The sequence below is a fragment of the Ceratotherium simum genome, chromosome 10 (assembly GCF_057802395.1).
Source record: "Ceratotherium simum simum isolate JZ-2026a chromosome 10, ASM5780239v1, whole genome shotgun sequence".
Taxonomy (NCBI): domain Eukaryota; kingdom Metazoa; phylum Chordata; class Mammalia; order Perissodactyla; family Rhinocerotidae; genus Ceratotherium; species Ceratotherium simum.
In genome coordinates this window covers 15,920,305-15,940,283 of record NC_141909.1, presented here as the reverse complement: position 1 = coordinate 15,940,283, position 19,979 = coordinate 15,920,305, and the positions used below count along the sequence as shown (strand labels likewise).

At 40.9% G+C, this 19,979-nt stretch overlaps 1 protein-coding gene across 1 annotated transcript in view; it reads left to right on the top strand.

Annotated features, from left to right (window-relative positions):
- Positions 1 to 12,270: 12,270 nt before the first annotated feature.
- The window catches only part of CLDN10 (claudin 10), a 99,469-nt gene continuing 91,760 nt past the window's right edge, over positions 12,271 to 19,979 (top strand). Inside the window, exon 1 of the mRNA XM_004423115.3 lies at positions 12,271 to 12,484. Within this exon, the coding sequence (XP_004423172.1) occupies positions 12,271 to 12,484 (214 nt within the window). The remainder of the gene's footprint in view (positions 12,485 to 19,979) is intronic.

Here is a 19,979-nt window from a genome sequence, read left to right as displayed (position 1 = left end):
AGTACTTAATGCCACAGAACACTACATTTAAAAATGGTTAAAATGGTAAATTTTCTATTACCTATGATTTACCACAATTTTCTTTAAAAGCTAAAAATAAATAAACTTGCCTTCGATCACACTTGCTAGTAGATACAAGGCCAACCCAGCTTTTCGTGGCTCCAAAGCCCCTGCCCATTCCTCGCCACCACAACACACTGCTCCTTAAAGTTCACGCCTGTCTTAGATGCCATTAATAGAAGCAGAATTTGACAAGGCTGCACCTGCCATTTCCTCCTCTTCAGCCCAGAGTCCCCGAGCCTCCTGCTCATAGTCCATTGCTGTACACGGTTTGACAATGGGAGCAGACTCAAATGCCAACCCATCTCCGTATAAAATAGAATTATGTTTTTAAGTTCTTGGTTGAGCTTTGAATCACTACAAAATAATCAAGAAAAGGCAGTTCCAGCACCAAATGATGATGTGGTTCTGAAATTATCATCAAAAATCCTGTCTAGAATTTACTGGTATCCATATAAAATTCAGAAAGATATGTGGGAGGAGGGTGAAGATTTGACAAGTAATCTGGAGATGAGGATTCATTTTGGAAGGAGCTGTCAAGTGGGGTGAAATACTGAACTAGCAAAAACATTTGCTTTGAAAGATCTTTAATATTCCTAAAGAAGTCAGAAAGTTTCTCAAGGGAAGTTAGGGAGGTGTTCTGTGAGCTAGCAAGCCAACACCAATACATGCCATCTCTCACATTGTTTCTCCATCGTACAGGGAGGTGTAGACACTACCTACGGTTCTGGAGTAATCTCTCTAGGCTTCCATCCTGTTGGGGCTAGCTGGGGAGTTGGCCTGAAGTGAGTAAGGTCCAATGATGTGTTAACCAATGATAACAAAGGAGGAAAGAGATCTGGAGTGTGCTAAAAAAAAAAAAAGCTAATCCCAGATCCATATAGACAAACAAGGAATCAGACATCCGGGCATTGTCCGTGAAGAACAATTTGGAAATAGACCTGGAATTAGAAAGCAAATGCTAATGACAAATGGGCAGGCCATTAATGAGGATTGGAGCAAAGTAGTTCTCAGGATGGGGACAGCTGGAATTCCCCTAGTACGCTTGTTATCCACTCACAATACCATGGTCCATTATGTTCTAGACACTCTCCTGAATGTGTGTTATATTTCACAATAAAGAGAAGAAACAGTGCATTGTATGAACATAAGGACGGCTTGGGAGTGTTTATGATTGTTTTATGTAAACATCCCTTCTGTGTTTGATCTTCACCATGTTGCAGTTCAATTGCGAGCTGAAGATAAGGCTGGTTGCTGATTTAATGTTGCGCCTCCTCTGAAGTTGCAGGGTGATTATGTTCATGTTGTGGTTTGGAAATGGAATCCTGAGGTGTCAGCTTCGCTCCGGGCTCCCACCCTCCCTCCTGAGGACGCGCAGGAGCAACGTACCTAATGGGTTTCCATACCGTGCATTCCAGGGCAGATTTGGGCAACGTCAAACATCAAGAGAACCAGCGCAGCTCACACTTGTCTGGATCTAATGAAGGATCTTGCCTGACTATATGGCAAACAGGAGTGCTTAGAACAACCGACCCTAATTTTGTTTGTTTATTTCTAAGTAGAAAGGCAAGAGTCTTTCCATCCTGGATAAAAGCCAAATCAAGTATTTCAATTCACTACTCGTGGTGGCAAATGATCAACTTGAAAACAGGAAGTAAGAACTGGGCAAAGACAGCAGCTCTCTGGAAAATTCGGTTCAAATCTATAAATCTGAACTTTCTGGTTCTTCCTATGTGTGTAGTACCATGCATCAGATTATTTGTTGAATAAAGTGACGAATAATTCAACAATATTTTTTTATCCCACCACAATCCTGGGTTGGGCTACTTTGTTAATTTATCCCAGCACTGATTGCTTTAGCAGACCTCTATTCAGTTTACCGTCGATAATGTGTCCATTATATTTGCTTTGAAAGCCACTTTTAAATGCATGTACCAAAGTGAAAACGCATTTGGCAAGGCAATATATTTTATAATTTCCTGGAGTGAAACTATAATGATTCCATTACTATAATATCAGAGAAATAGATGCGGGACAGCAATATCTCCAGATTTTAGATAATTTTCAGCGACACTGAGCAAGAAACATAGTTGTCATTAATGATGAGTGTCTATAAGGGAGATGTTAGGAACAGGAAAATACCTCATTCCCTCCCCTATCTGCCCAGTGTCAACATCTCACTATTTCTCAGCCAGACTCCTTTACTCAAGAATATCCGATGGCTGTGATATCTTCAGCAAAGGGTATGAGAGATTAATTTTTATCTAAGTCCAAGCATAATCAAGAGAATAACTTTTTTCAGGTAATTCAAGACCTAAAAATGAAAGCATACATCTAGAGACTTACTTTCTTTCCATTTCATGTTCCACTTTCTTTATCTTATTGATGCCTAAAAACAGTAAAATTTTATTGCACTAAGATGTTATGAAGAATTGATAAACTTACTCTAAAATGAATGATGGAAAATAAAGGTCCACCCAGGGTTGAATCAAGGTTTATACAGTTTTGAGGGCTCTCTTGATGAAATTCAAAATTAGGTGTGAAAATGAATATTTATTTAAAATGAGAAAAGAAAGCACAACAGAATACTGGAGACTTGGAGATGCAGGTCCCTTTCTTGTGAGATTTTTTTATGCAGTTTACCAGATGTGCTTGCTTAGAAATGCTGGCTGACTACAACCTGCCTTTTTTCCCCACCTATCACATTCTATGATTCCCAGCTACTCTCAGGAACCCCATGGGTGTGTGCACATGAGGGGCTTTGAAGCTTAAGTTTCTCACTTTTCATAACAGATCCACAGAAAGCAAAATCAACCTTTATTATTTTTTTTTTTAAAGATTTTATTTATTTATTTTTCCCCCAAGGCCCCAGTAGATAGTTGTATGTCGTAGTTGCACATCCATTCTAGTTGCTGTATGTGGGACGCGGCCTCAGCATGGCCGGAGAAGCGGTGTGTCGGTGCTCGCCCGGGATCCGAACCCGGGCCGCCAGCAGTGGAGCGCGCGCACTTAACCGCTAAGCCACGGGGCCGACCCAAAATCAACCTTTAAAAAGGAGGACAGGGATGTATGGGCCACGGAGGCATGCTGTGGGATGTTGAACTTGAATTTCTTCACCGTGTAGACCAGGAGCTGCAAACCTGGTGAGAGTCCTGGCTGATACAAGCCTAATTCTGCCCAGGCTCCAGAGAGCAACACTGAAGAGTGGAGGAGACAGACCTGAAGGCACTAGAGAAGGAACCCAGGACTTCAGGCTCCAAAGAGAGTAAATTGGCACGGGACTCTGCTCACCTCAGGGAAGCAGGACACTCCCTGTGGTCATGGAATGTAGACTCCACTCACGCCCTGGAAGACTGACTGCCTTGCTTCTGAGGACATGGAAGCCTTTTTATATACAAGTTTCAACATGCATTTTTAACATTTCTATGATTTCCTATCTCTTTCTCCTCAACATGTTATTTCGAAAATTTTCCAACCAGAGAAATTGAAAGTATAGTGCAAAGAACGCCCAGACGCCTTCATCCAGATCCATCAATTATCAACCTTTGGCCACCTTTGCTTTATATATACTTATTTTTCTGAACTATTTGATAGTAAGTTGCAAATATCTTTACACTTCACTCCCAAATCCTTCAACACGGTTCACCTGAGAACAAGGACATTTTCCTACATCACCACAGTAGCATTATCACACCCAAGGGATTTAACATTGCTACAGTAATAGTACCTATATAGCCAATATTTATATTTCCCCACTTGTCCTAATAACATCATGTATAGCTTTTTTAAAAAATCAATCCAATTCAAGATATGATCAAGGATTACACAGTGCATTTAGTTTTCATGTTTCTTACATCTCCTTGCATTGAGAACAGTAGTTCTGCCTGTGCCTCAGAGAACTATACATGGTATTTGATCTACTATAATTTAAAACAATTTTATGTCTTCAGAAACTGAAGAGAATCGATAAGTTCTACCTGCAGATTGAAAAATTTAAGGTATTAGTTTGTGTGTTTTGTATCAAAGACTTTTTATAATATACAAGTTACCATCCTTTAATGGAACTGATATGCTCCAAGATGCTTTGTTGAAGGTAAATTATGAAAAGAAATATATTTTTAATTTTTTCTTCTGAAAAATAATGATGATTTCTGGCTTTAATAAAATTTGCATCAAAAAGCATCATGTACTTATTGTCTTTTTAAAATTATATATATATACATACAAAGACTTTCTGATAAAACTAACAATATAAATTATTTACTGTAAAAACAAAAAGAGCAAAGAGAGAGGACTTTCCTACCAGATTTTAGGATATATCGGGAAGCTGAAGTAATAAAAACAGTGTAGTATTCTACCACACTGAGGAAGACTACACAAATGGACCAGTAGATCAGAATAGAGAGACATGCGTATATATGAGAACTTAATATAGGATGAAAGGCACAATGAATCAATGAGAAAAGGTGGGATCATTTCCTCACAGCAGTGCTGTAGGGAAAACAGGCTCATTATGTGGAAACAAATAAAACTGGATCCCTACCTCACATCACACAATGATAGACTCCAGATGAATTTAAGACCTAAATGTGAAAGGTATATTTCCACAATCTTGTATTTGAAATGCGTGGAGCCACACGTGTTTTACAATTCAAACCTTTTTGGATTTTAGAAAGGCAATACAGTATATATACCATATATATTGCATGACACCCCCATGTGGATCTAGGATAGCATCCTATAATGAAACCTCTCAGTATTTCTGCAGTAAATCAGGTGAAAACTAAAATAGATTCAGTTTAATTCTGGTGCATTTTGCCACCAAACAGGTTTTGGGGCTGTGCTGAGCATCCTTGGTTTGCTCCCTCTAGGTCCACGTTTTTCCCGTCTCCACCTCGCTCTCTGCCTGGGAGGCAACCTCTTGGGACTTCACAACAGGCTCCCTTGCCCTTTGGCATAAGATCAAGGTGGGAGGGGAGGGGAAGGAAGGTTGGTGGCTCCTCCCAGTGGGGTTTTCCAGGCTGGCTCTGTCCCTCCACTAAAGGATCTGGCTCTTGTAAGGCAGACTTCTCCACAACACCTCTCTTTCACCTGGTTCTGGGAACCACTCCCTCCCCCCACCCTTTCAGACCCTGGGGTGATGACCCATAGGCTGGTACTAGCCCAAGGCACTGCGCCATCCCACTTGGGCTCTCTACACCAGTGGTTCTTAACTGGGAGCAATTTGGCAATGTCTGGAGATGTTTTTGGTTGTCATGACTCTTGACGTAGGGGGTGCTATTGGCATCCAGCAGTTAGAGAGCCTGGATGCTGACAAATATCCTACAATGCCCAGGACAGCACTTCTTTTTTTTTTTTTTTTTTTTTTTGATTCTTTTCATCTCTTTATTTCATTATTCTTGGCTTTTTCTTATTTCCATCCTCGATGTCCTATATGGTACATTTGGTCCTAAGTATTCTTTTTTGTTGTTGTTGTTGTGTTAGGTTGCATTCCCTGGGACACAGACTCTGAGACAGAGATTTTTTTTTTTTTTTTTTTTTTATGAGGAGGTCAGCCCTGTGCTAACATCTGCCAATCCTCCTCTTTTTTTTGCTGAGGAAGACGGCCTTGGGCTAACATCTGTGCCCATCTTCCTCCACTTTATATGGGACGCCGCCACAGCATGGCTTGCCAAGCAGTGCGTCGGTGCGCGCCCGGGATCCGAACCAGCGAAGCCCGGGCCGCCACAGCGGAGCGCGCGCACTTAACCGCTTGCACCACCGGGCCGGCCCCAGCACTTCTTAATATAGAATTATCTGGCCCAAAATGTCAGTAGTGCTGAGGTTGAGAAACTCTCCTTGACACCTTTAATAATGTCCCTTTATTAAAGTCTCCCCAAATTACCCAATTTGAGCATGCCATCTGTTTCCAGCTGACTGAGATGATGCCAAAATTTATGGTTTGGATTACTGGATTTCAGAATTGTGAACAAGGGATTATGGACTGTAAAAGAAAATACAGGAGAACATCTTGGTGTCCTACAGCGGGAAAGGACTTCTTAAGCAGAACTTGAAAAGCACAGAATATCGAGGAATTTGATTACGTTAAAACTAAATATGTCTGTCTCACAAAGGACACCATAGACAAATCAACAGATGCCAGGTTGGGAGAAGATATTTGAAATGTCTAAAACTGACAAGGGGCTAATATCTAGAATATACAAGAAATGGCTGCAAATCAATAAGGAATCCTAATGGAAAAGTGGGCAAATTTAGAAGAGGAAAAACTAAAAGGTTAAAAAGCATGCAACGAGATGCTCAAGTTTTCAGATAAATGCAAATTAAAGCAATGATATCACTTTACACCCATTAGCCTGACAAAAATTTGGAAGTTGCATAATGCTAAGTGTTGGCAGGGATGTAAGGATACGCAGAAACCCTCGTGCTCCATGGAGAGAGCATAGGTCAGTGCCGCCATCGTGAAGAGCAATATGGCGGCACTTTCGCAAATTGAGTACAGGGAAAGCAGACATTGTGACCCAGTAATTCTTTTCCTGGGTCTACACCCAAAGGAATTCTCACATGTCCGTAAGGGAACAAACACTGTATGCTCATTAGAGTGTTGTTGGGGCGGTGAGGAGGGGAGTTGGAGGCAATCCCATGTCCCTCACAGGGGATGCGGACAGGAACATTGTGGTGGACGCTCACCATAGAATACTCTGTGACCACAGGAGCAATAGGTTAGAATCATTAGATGGGCTCCCAGCAACATAGAACAGTCTTAACAGTGTAGTGTCAAGAAAAAGCAACAGAGCGAGCTATATTAACAGAACAAGATATATTATACAATACAATTTTCATAAATTAATAAAACCCACACACCAGACAGACAAGTACATTTTGTTTTTCTTTCTGTAAGGAAGGTCAGCCCTGAGCTAACATCTATGCCAATCCTCCTCTTTTTGCTGAGGAAGACTGGCCCTGGGCTAACATCTGTGCCCATCTTCCTCCACTGTATATGGGACTCCTCCACTGTATATGGGACGCCGCCACAGCATGGCCTGACAAGCAGTGCATCTGTGCGCGCCCCGGATCTGAACCCTGGGCCACCCCAGCAGAGCACGTGCACTTAACCACTACACCACCAGGCCGGCCCCAGACAAGTATGTTTTTTAAAGACTGCAGAACAAAAGAAGGCACAGTAAACACCAGAGAACAGTTGTTTGTTGTTTGTTTATGGAAGAGAGGAAAATGGAAATGGAGAATAGGGGTTAAAAAGAATAAATTAAAGAGGAGAGCAGCTTCATACAGTGAAAAGATGATGTTACATCATGAACTCAAGTGTATGATTAACCCTACCTTCTGCACCTAAAATCAGAAATGAAAGCAAGAAAATAAGAGGGAAAAAAAGTGGAAGCAAGGAGAGGGAGAGGGAGAGGGGGAGGTGGGGAGGAAGGCGGGAAAGAGGAAGGAACGAGGGAAGGAACGAAGGAAGGAAGGAGGGAGGGAAGGAAGGAAGGAGGGAGGGAGGGAAGGAAGGGAGGGAGGGAGGGAAGGAAGGGAGGAAGGGAGGAAGGGAGGGAGGAAGGGAGGAAGGGAGGAAGGAAGGAAGAGGAAAAAGGATGTACACATTTTAGCTTGGAAGAGCGATGTACTAAAACTTCATGGCCGGCAAAAAACTCGAAGCGGTTCAGGGAAGAGAAATTCTAAATACAGACTGAGCGCAGGCTAATTTGGAGTGTGCCCTCTGCTGGTAACTGCTGAATGGTGCAGAGAACACCAAGTCCAAACCGCGCCTTAGCCGGCCCTCTTCAGGGCAACGTGCTGACTTGTCTCCTAGGGCAAGAATGAACTTCTGCTTGCAGGCAGGAGGCAGCATGAAGGGAAGATAGGGTAGAAACAGAAAACTTGCTAGGCCTGTGACAGGAGATTATCGTTTGATTGTGAAAAATAGGGATTCAGTCAGTCAATTTCCTCCATCCTCCCCCACTCCCCAAAAACTGAAAACTTGAAACTACTTGTTTCCTCCCAGGGTGAAGAGATTCACAGGAAACAAAGCATTCAGTGCTAAAACCTAGAAAGGGTTGGTCACTCCAATCTCAGTATGGTCCTTCTTCTAGGAATAATAATAACAGTAGATGACATTTATTTAGCACTTTTTCCATGCTCTATATGTATTACATCATAATCCTCACACCAATTTAGGAGGGAGATATTTGTGATATAATAAAATTTATTAGCCTGGAAGAGTTCATAGATTTCCATCCCCCCTTCAAAGAGAACTCTGTAATTACAGCTCTATTCACAACACCCCACTGTCTTCCCTCTAGTGGAGTGCTCCGTGATTTAAACTGGCTATTCTTTTTTTTTTTAAATAATTTTATTTATTTATTTATTTTTCCCCCAAAGCCCCAGTGGACAGTTGTATGTCACAGCTGCACATCCTTCTAGTTGCTGTATGTGGGATGCGGCCTCAGCACGGCCAGAGAAGCTGAGCGTCGGTGCGCGCCTGGGATCCGAACCTGGGCCGCCAGCATCGGAGCACGCGCACTTAACCGCTAAGCCACAGGGCTGGCCCATAAACTGGCTATTTCTAATGTTTCTGCCTTTGCAGACTTAATTCTCTCATCTTTTATTTTTTCTATGATTAATTACAATGGACTCTTCCCCCCACACCCACCTGCACTTAACTTTTGAATTCAGGAAGCTTTACAAAAAGATCAAAAACATTTAAAATTTGGTATCTCCTAGTAATTTTGACGATGGGATAGTGAACAAAGTTTGGCTGAATTCTTCCAGAGAAATCATCTCTTCTTTTCCCCGCAGGGGGAGGTAAACTGGAAATTGGTCCTATGCCCAAAACATTTGCAGCCTCATCCAGGTGGTATTTCTCTGTTTTCTTTCTCAGATGCTAATCTTCCGAATCTTTATGTCAGAAAGGAGACTTTAATATGTATTTACATCTGAAAAAAAATCAAAGTGCACAAAATTCTGGCAGACAAGAGACTAATAACTCCTCATAGACAGAATTGTTTGTTTGATTTTTATAAGTAGTTATTAAATATTTGGAAGAATGTTTTACAGCACTGTAATTAAGCCCTGGAATCAAGATATTGACAAAAGAGGTGAGTATTAATGTTTCTAAATTTAAGAAATTTAGTTAATAGTCTCATTTGAATGATGTAACAGAATAGGTGGTTTTTCATTTTAAATTGCTGGGTTTCCATCTTTTTGTGTGTGTGTGTGAGGAAGATCAGCCCTGAGCTAACATCTGTTGCCAATCCTCCCTTTTTATGCCAAGGAAGATTGGCCCTGGGCTAACATCTGTGCCCATCTTCCTGTACTTTATATGGGACGCCACCACAGCATCGCTTGACAAGCTGTGCATCTGTGTGTGCCCGGATCTGAACCTGCAAACCCCAGGCCGCCACAGCAGAGCACACGCACTTAACCACTACACCACAGGGCCAGCCCCTGGGTTTCCATCCTAAATGCAAAACCAGGCATGTCTTTTCCGGGAATTCAACTCACTGTGATGAAGAAAAAAATAATGTACTAAGAAAGAGGTTTATCAGACAGTCCATTTTTTTTTTTCTTTTAAGGAGAGCTTTTTCTGCTAAAAACATACAACTACTTCCAAATGAAGCTATATATGAATTGAGATTACGTAGCACAGCAAAATTTGCAGAAATCTGAAATTCTGGGATTCTCTTCATTTGGGATAAATTCATTTACTGTTATTTCCTGATAGGCTATTTGATTTTTAAAGATACTTTTAAACATGTGTTTCCTTTATAACATTTGGCCACTTCATTTCTGGCATAGGGTGGATTAGATATCCTACACAACCCTCCTAGAACAAAACACCTAAATTATCTAGAAAAAAATTTTTGAAAAGTATTTTTAAATTCATACCTGACCTGGTAAGAAGGTAAAAGAAATCTCTCAAGGCCAAAAAATAAGGAGAAAACATAAATACAGAAAGATAAGCCAACGGTGATGCCAGTGGCTACCCTGAAGGATCCCTGGACACCTAGATTTTAATTCCCAATGGGCCCTGGGCAGGGGACACTACTGTTATGCAAGATTGTAGACTGGATCAGAGAACCCTGCATAAAGTTGTTCCCACCCCAAAGCAATGATTGCAGTGGGCAAAATTAAAAAGTACTGGTTCCTCACCTCCATCACCATCGCTATCCCCCACTGTCATTACCATCACTATCCTCCTGGGTAATGATAAGGAAATATCCTGTCTCAAGCCTTGCATCTGAGTAGAAGGACAAGAGGAAGTCGCCTGAGAATTCCTACCCACAAGCTGACACTCAGTCAGGTGGAGGATCAGAATGCACACTAATTGGATGGCTAGAAAAAGCTGAGAATTTAGTTTGAATAGTTTTGGCTTGATAGCTCCCTGAACAACAGGCAGAAGCAAATATAAATCCTACCTGGGGGAACAACTATCCAACTCAGGCCTCAAAACATTTCCATGAATAAAGTTACCAGGAGCATGAGCTCGCAAACACAAATCACAAAGCGCGTGGTTTAACAAACCACTATGAGTGAGAGAGTCAGTAGGAAGAAAATTCGTCAATTCAACCTGCAAAAACTACAGATATGAGGGGCTGGCCCGATGGCGTATTGGTTAAGATACGAGGGGCCAGTCCGATGGCATAGCGGTTAAGTTTGTGCACTCTGCTTTGGCAGCCCAGGATTCGAAGGTTCAGAACATGGGCATGGACCTACACACCGCTCATCAAACCATGCCATGGAAGCCTCCCACATATAAAAAATAAAGGAAGGTTGGCGCAGATGTTAGCTCAGGGACAATAGTCCTCAGGCAAAGAAAGGAAGATTGGCAGCAGATGTTAGCTCAGGGCCAATCTTCCTCACCAAAAAAAACAAACAAACAAAAAAACCTACAGATATGAGAAAAATGAGATACAGAATATAGGAGTAAAGGGCAATGTATTTATTATCTCTGAGCAGGGATTTCTTAATCAAGATCTCAAAAGCACAAACCATTTAGCAAAAGCTTGATATATTTGACTACATTAAAATTAAGACTCTTTATCCAATGGCTGCATAAAGACAAAACACAAACTGGGGGAAGATACTTACAACACAAATAATCAACAAAGGATTACTATCCAAGATATATATAGCACTAAAAATAAATTATAAAAAATCAAACAACACTGTGGATAAAATGAGCAAAAGCTACAAAGGTCTCTGTAGACAAAAACACAAGGAGCCAATAAACACAGGAAAAGATGCTCGATCTCATTAGTAATCAGATAATACAAATTAGTCATCATCAGGTGACACCTTTACACCCCTCAGACTAAGAAGCAAAAAGAAAACACAACAATTCTGACAACACCACAATACCAAGTGTTGTGAAGTGGAGAAATGAAGACTCACGTACTGGTAGTGGGTGACAGTAGACTGCTATTACCATTTGCTAAAGCAATTTAGCATTATTTATAAAGCTGAAGATGAGTGTTTCTAATCCTCGCAATTCTGTTTCTAGGACACACCCTGGAGAAACTCTTGCATGGTGCACAAGGAGGAATGCATGTTTATATCTGTACCAATTGCTGTGTGTGTGGGCAACATAAATGTTCATTTCCAGGAAAATGGATCAATAAATCCCAGCATACTCACCTAATGAAATATTATATGCAGCTGTATTATTTAAGGAATGATAGCTACATTCCTGAACAGAGATAAATCTCACAAACATAATATAGTGTGATAAAATAGGTTACAGAAGAATACTTGCAATATGATTCCATTTGTATAAAGATTCAGAAGCACGCAAGACTAAAGCAATTGGTCCAATAAGCCTTAACTGTTGCTGTATAATTTGTACTTTGTAATATCTGGTAGTCTCATGGTTCGTTAAGCTTCAGGCTAACAGAAAATTAAGCATTAACTATGGTGCCAGGAAAAAAATCTGCGAAATCAAAACCTTTAAAATCCATCTACAAAATTTTAGTAAATACCCATGTAGGAACTTAGAATGATCATCTTAGGCTCTCTTTAAAATGCCATCGGTAAATCAGCCTTTATCCTAAGTTCCGTTACTTCCTCAGGCCATCCGGAGAAGGAATAATGTCACATACCCACATTAACTTGCTGTGACACTTGTCCGAGTGTTGTTTGTCTGCTGCATGCCTAGACCACCAAAGCGTTCTGTCCGGACAGTGTCACTGGAGGAGGCTGAGCGACATGTCCAGGGCCCAGATCTCAGCTCTGGTGTTTGGCGTCGGAGGGTTTGGAGCTCTCGTTGCTGCGACCACATCCAATGAGTGGAAAGTAACCACCAGAGCATCATCGGTGATAACCGCCACTTGGGTTTACCAGGGTCTGTGGATGAACTGCGCAGGTACTGCGTTGGGTTCCTTCCATTGCAGACCGCACTTTACTATCTTCAAAGTAGAAGGTAAATATAATAGCTTTGTTTGGGGTGGGAGTAAAATGTGACTTTTCCCCTCACTATGCTGACGAAGCTGTATATAGTCGGCTCTTCAATCTGTAAAGACTGAGTGCTTAGAGAGCCAAGATTTGCCTAGGATGGATGGGGTGTATGAACATTGGCTGAAAGAATTAAATCGTGTATTATATATGGCAAAAGGAAGTTAAGAATAACTTTATGGATCTTTCAGAAATACCTAATGTGAATAATAGACTCCTGAGGAAAGAGTGGAAGTGACTGGCTTGTTTTAAAAGCTAGTTTCAATTTGCCCTGCATCGTGGAGGAATCTTACATATATATGTTGTGGGTAAATCATACTCTATCCTAAATTCCTGTGCTTCCTTAGGTCGTCTGAGTATAAAATATACACACACACATATATGTATATATATTCATACATGTATTCAGAATAATAGAAGCATATGACAAGATGGACAGCATTGAGAGCGGAGGGAATGCTGTTTTTAGAGAGGTTTCCATATTTTTTAAAATCATGTTTAGTGATAAATTAGCAGAGCAAGAAAAATTTAAAAAGTAGTTAAGTGAAAGAAAATACCCATAAACTATCCTTTATTTAAACTCAGATTTATTAAAAATATATATGTAGGCAAGATTTCATTGTTCTGCATATTAAAACGCTATTACAAGTACATGTACCTTAAGAGGGAAATTTCTTTTTTAAAGCCATTTTCATACCTCAGGATACCTCCAAGTAAACAATTATTTGCTGTTTGCTTGTATGTCATTAGAAGAATCACTATCTGCCTCTGCTTTCTGCCTATTTGATATGTTTACAAATCTGCCACAAGTTGTGGGTTTATGACGTTAAAAATTGCCCATGGTATTTTATAAAATATAGGCTTTTCACAATAAAATGGCAAAACTGCACCTTGGCCCCAATAAAGACAATGAAATAAAATTTTAACTAGGAAGTTACTAAAGCATAATCTTTTATGGGATTTTCTGTCAAGTATTCACGTCATTAGTCCACAGTGCGTGTCAAAGGATAGAGAGAGAATAATTAGTTAAAGCCAGGAGATTTCTAATGACAATCAGCAGAAATGTTCAAGCTTGGATACCCCAGTTAGGCCCTCAAAAGATGTGGACTCTCTTGAGGAATCAATGCTATGCATGTTTTCAGTCCCAACTTCTACATTTATTTCGGGTTATTTCAAAATAGCTCCTTCCACTGTGGAAGGTTTCCCTAGGCACAAGGGAAAATTTAAAGAGAAGAGTGCTGTGGGGACACTACTGTCATTCTGCACACCTCTGGTGGTTGTTCCTTCTCCATGACCCCCTCTTGGCCCACTCCCACCTTGGGCAGCAAGTAAAAGATATGGCATGCGGGTAAGTCTATTTCTTTGTTCTTTACTGGGTTCATCTTTTTAACAAAATATTTTGTCTTATTACCCTTCATTCTATATTCCTTAACAAAACCCAGGTATTATAAAAAGTAGGCATTCAGCCTTAGCTCCAATGTAGGATAAGAACCATGGTAGATTTCTATATGACTTCAACAGCCACTTCCCCAAATGAACTTTGGAAAACATGGAGTTGGAAATTTTGTTACTAAATAGTGTTGATGATGGTATAAATAATCACCTACCCTTAAAATTTTATCCTCTTGATTTTGCTTCTCAGTAGTAAACGTAATGTATTCTATATCTGCTGTGTACCCTGCACGTAAGAGGTAATTTGAAAAATCTTGTCCGTGGACAATGCTTGGATTAGAATGTGTAAAATTAACATAATCTCTCCACTTTCTTCATCCTGAATTAAAATCTTTATAAAAGATACAGGTTACTGCAGAAATCTGTTTTCAACATTAGGAACACTGATTCATATTTCCAAAGGAAATGGGGACTCACAAATTTGGATTTCCTTATTCACATGGAATCATTGCTGACGATGCTGGCTGCTTTTCCTTTCCATCTTCCTTTTAGAAAACATAACAATGGGGGTGTTGGGACAGCTTTCTATGCCAATAGGCTCTCAAACATCACAACAGTTCCAAATTGAGAAAAGAACTCAGAAGACGTTGAGGAATGAAAACGGTTATATCGCATTTTAAATTAATGAACTCTTTAAGCCTACATTGTCAGTTGGAGACAAATCTTAGACTTAGGCCATGTTAAGCCTCCTCTAAGAAAGAAAAACAGAAAACCTTTTTAAGCTGCCAGAGTTTTTTTTCCCCCCTTGCTAGTTACATAACTTCATTGCTAGAGTCATACTTTCCTGTTGCTAACCCTCTTAAATGCCCCCAGGATAGCCATATAACTTTCTAATTTACAGTTATTGTGAAAAATACAGGCCCCTTCGACTAGTTCTGTGGAATAAGTTTCAGGAAAACACTATAGGGACATTTGTAATTCAATCTTCGTCTCCACCTGAAAGCTTCTTGACACAATTTCAAAAGCACGACTATGTAGACATAATATCCACTGTAGGCTATGTTTCTTGTTTTGCTTTTCTCTCATGTCAGTGTTAATAGGGATGTTTTAACTGTGAACGTTAAACTGTGCAACAAGGAGGGATTGCAGCTAAACTGTGGTCACCTTGAGGATAGGGATCTGATCTGTTATGTTCTCCTTGTGCTCCTGGCACATAGGGAGCTCTGGATATATATTCGCAAAATGAGTGAATGAACAAAATAATGAGTAATAATGAGAACAAAAAATGGCATAATTTTCTATGCACACTGACACAATCAATGACCCACGGTAGTTCCTGACGAGGGCAAAATTGTATTCCTGGAGGAAGGCTGGAGCATTGCGAATTGAAGAGTGATTTAAGACGTACTCAGGCAACAAAAAGGAAGATCACTGGATTGCAGTTCAGCAGACTGAGTTTCAAGTTCCGACTCTTTTATTAACTAGCTGGAAGACCTTGACTTTGGCAATGAAACTCTCTGGGCCTCATTCGTAGATTTCCCCCTCAACAAACTGAGAGACCTGGGCTCCAAGAGTCCCTTCAAGCCTCTTTCAACCTGAAGTTCAATTCAAGAGCTTCACAATATTTCACTACCTTGCGGTAGAAGTTCACCAAAGAATTATAGCTGTAAAGGCTCCTCTAATATAATTGCTCACAGGATTAACCTTCTTTTAATCTCCCCTTACCTATTATCTCGGCTTCCTATTTTCCTGACTGTTCAGAATCTTATCTGCATCTTGGTAGAAATAGGTTTAAATGACCTCAAATGACCATATGATCCAAGCAAAGGTGCCAGGATTTCAGTGGAAGGAAACCAACAGTATTCTGGAAGCTGGCAGTCAAATGATGCTGGCTGCCTGTTGGAGTGTGACCCTTCTTCTCTCCTCACTTCCCAACTCCTTCACCTCTGTCTCCCCATTCCTTATCAGTCATGCCATAAGAGTGGGGTAAAGGAATGGCATTTACTAGAAAAAAGGGATTTTCTGTGGGTGTTCATTCACACATAGGGAACAGCTGGGAGCCATCTGATGTCATAATTCAGATTTCTTGCTAGTTGAAATGTGTACTTAGTCCATGATTAAATAACAATAGTAAATAAATCTCAGACAACAGTAATAAAGAAATGAAAACGAATTACTCTGTCAATGAGAGAAAATTGACTTTAATGATTTAGATGCTTCAAAATATGTTTGATAGATTTCTACATCCTTGGAAGGCATTTACTTTTTTTTTTTTTTAATTTTATTTATTTATTTATTTTTCCCCCAAAGCCACAGTAGATAGTTGTATGTCATAGTTGCACATCCTTCTAGTTGCTGTATGTGGGACACAGCCTCAGCATGGCCGGAGAAGCGCTGCGTCGGTGCGCACCGGGATCCAAACCCGGGCCGCCAGCATCAGAGCGCGCGCACTTAACCACTGAGCCACGGGGCCGGCCCATGAAGGCATTTACTTTTAATCTCAGGAGAGGTTTCCATTTGCTAGGATTCTGACTCTGCTTTCTGAGACTTAATTTCATTAAATAAACCTAAGGTTAATTTTAATTTTAGACTTATTTTCTTGCTGTATTCCAAATGCATATAAAGTTTCTTAAAAGCACATTGAAAAACTCAAGTTTTGTCTTTGGCAGTTCTTACCCCAAAAATAAGCCTAAGAAACATTCGACGTTCTTGTCCCAACAAAAAAATGGCATAATTTTATGTGTGTACTGACACAGTCAATGACCCATGATAGGTGAACTGTATTTTCACAGTAGAGTCTGGACAGGATGAGTTACAATAAAATTTTCTCTGTGCCAAGAGAATTGGAACGCACAATGCTGAAATGTGCCCATGACTTGTGGTGGTAAAGATGGTCCTGGAGCCATAAAAGCCCATGAGTGGACTTGGAGTCTCAAGTCAGTACGCTGCAGGGTGTTCTTTCCTGGAAGCATCAGAGATTTTCAGGACAGCTTATCTCCATCAGTAGCTCCTCTTTTGGAGGCCAGAACTTTATGTTATTTATCCTGGGATACTCGGTACTCACCCCTCTGGCTGGCTCCTAGCGGGCACTCATTAAAGGTTTGTGGATTGAACAAATGGAAGAAGAAATCATTCATGAGTTAAATCATAGCATTTAATATATGCAGAGGGAATCACTTGTTTTTTTTTTTTTAATTTTATTTATTTTCCCCCCAAAGCCCCAGTAGATAGTTGTATGTCATAGTTTCACATCCTTCTAGTTGCTGTATGTGGGACGCGGCCTCAGCATGGCCGGAGAAGCGGTGCGTCGGTGCGAGCCCGGGATCAGAACCTGGGCTGCCAGCAATGGAGCGCGCGCACTTTACCACTAAGCCACGGGGCCAGCCCGGGAATCACTTCTTATGTCACCAAGCTCTGGCAAAGAGAGAGGCCCTAGGGAAGTGCTTGGAACAAATAGAAAATCCATGAGTGTTTTTTATTATGAGATTCAAGAAGCACTTTTCAAGAAGCATAATGACTTAGAGGCTTGCTTCTTGAAGTGGGTCCTCAGACCAGCAGCATCTACATCCTTTGGATGCTTGCTAGAAATGCAGAATCTCAGGCCCCACCACAGACCTATGGAATCAGAATCTGCATTTTAACAACATCTCTAGTGTCTCCTATGCACATTAAAAGTTTGAGAAATCCTGTTTAGAGTTCGTTCGGACTTCGAGTCTGATGGACTCATCATTTACTAACAAAGGGTCTTAATCTCCCTGTGCTTCAGTTTTCTTACCTGTTAAGTGGTGGTTAAGCAAGATAACATAGGCAAAGTGCCTCATACAATGCCAGACCCAGAGATGCTCACCATAAAGGGTAGCAATCATTGCCATGAATACTTCTTTCAATGCCTTAAGAGCTCACATCTCAACTGTAGGAAGGTGACCATGACTTTGGCTCCATCTATTTGTTTCCAGCCAGGACTGCAGTAGCTGCTTCCTGGAATCCAAAACCTGATAGAATAATGCCTCTGATCCCTTGTTGCACGTCCTATGTCATATTTATAATGATGTGAAGGATATTGTGCTCACTGGACTAGAGTTCATGCTTAGGATTTGTTATACCTCATATGGCAAAACCACGCTGCATTTAGAAGTCAGGTTTGCACCGCAGATGTGGGCCTGTTTGTTGTGTCAGTCACATGTTGCATCTGCTGGAAGAAGGAAGAAAAGGGAGGTGGAGCTTCACCAAACCAAGGATGTGTTCATATGCTGGGCAGCCAAAAAAGGACAAAGGTTTACTCGAATATTCTGCACCCTGAAGACTGGAAAAAGATTCATGACAGTTTAATATGTTGATTTGAATCATATTCATATTTTGCAAAATGCTGTCACATACATTATTGTATTTATCCAAAAGACAGTATTCTATAGTCCCCATTTTATAGACACAAAGGTTCACAGGGGAATGTATTTATAACTTTGTATGGTCGTCTATAGATCTTTTGGGGAAATGTTCAGCATTTTGTACTCACCCCAAATCCTGTGTTTAAGTCCCAGCTCTGCCACTATTTTTTTGTGTCACCTTGGATAAGTCACTCAAATTCACTGTTTCCCTTTCTTATCTGTAGGGTGATGATGACAATGAGGATATCTAGTTACCTACTTCAAAAATTTGTAGGAAGATCAAGGAAAAGAATCCTGTTACATGAAATAGACTAAGTATGTGTTTTAAAATGTACCTGGAATTTGTTTTAATTGGGGATGGTAAGACACGTAGACATGAAATGCTGTCATGAAGGAAGAAGTTTTCATATTCACAGATCCCTAGAAGCAGGAGAATGGCTCACCACGCAGGGCCACATGGGGAGGCACCAGGGTCAATCAGGAGGCAGAAGGGGTGAGAGGAAAGCATGGGCAGGGGCCTTTATTGTGGTTTTCATGAGAAGAAATGGACAAGGCAGGGTAACCAGGCTAAGCAGGTTCAGGATTGGCTGGTTTGAATAATTTCAGTAGGTTCCGGGGTGTAGGGGCTGTCTTGAGTACCTGGTCTCAAGTACCTGGTCCTGAGTTGATTAGGGCAGAGGAATATTGGCTTGATGTGAGAGCTTGATAAAGGAGGCACTTGGGGGTGTGGGCTTTGGATTTGTTGATTTGCCTATGAAATGTGTACTTTGTTATCTCTAAGAATTGGCTAGTCCTGGGAGGGCAGTCTCCCCTCACCCCCATCTGTCACATCTAGGCCCTAGATGCCAGAGCATTGAGAATGCAGAAAATAGGAAAATGTAGTTAAGACAGTACGGACACCTGATCCTTTGGTCCTGTTTGCATAAGTAGGAGAGCAAGGCAAGTGCTGTGCTATTCCACCTCTCCTTTCAGGCTTCACGTGCTTATCTGATTTTTAGTATTTGTTTTCTCCTGGTGAATATTTTGTGCAGAAAAGGCTCAGGTTTATTTTTCTCAGGGTTCATAGCTTTTCTCTCTGACCATTACCTATCTGGTCATACGTGTGACCAGTCAGCTCTATTGAGTCTCCTCTGCACAGATTCCATTTCTGACTCTTAGCATAAGTCTCATCCTAAAGGAGATAAACGCAAAGGACGTCTTCTGAGCAAACAGGATGCTGGGATTAGTAATTTTAAAACTTCCTGGGCCGGCCCCATGGCTTAGCGTTTAAGTGCACGTGCTCTGCTGCTGGCGGCCTGGGTTCGGATCCCGGCGTGCACCAACGCACTGCTTCCCTGGCCATGCTGAGGCCGGTCCCACATACAGCAACTAGAAGGATGTGCAGCTATGACATACAACTATCTACTGGGGCTTTGGGGGAAAAAAATAAATTTAAAAAAAATTATAAAAAAACATCCTGCCACTGTGCATTTTTAGGTAATTCTAGAGCACCTTGGAAAGCTATATTGCTCTTAAATGAACTTGAGATAATTGAGCTGATTTTCAGAAAACAGCTGGTCTACAATTAAGCTTTGGCCAGATTTTTGTATGCATTACAGGAAAAATTGATTACCAAGGTTGACAATTTGGCAAATTGCTATGCACTGTATTACAACTAGAAAAGGAACCCTGTAAATGGTTAATTGA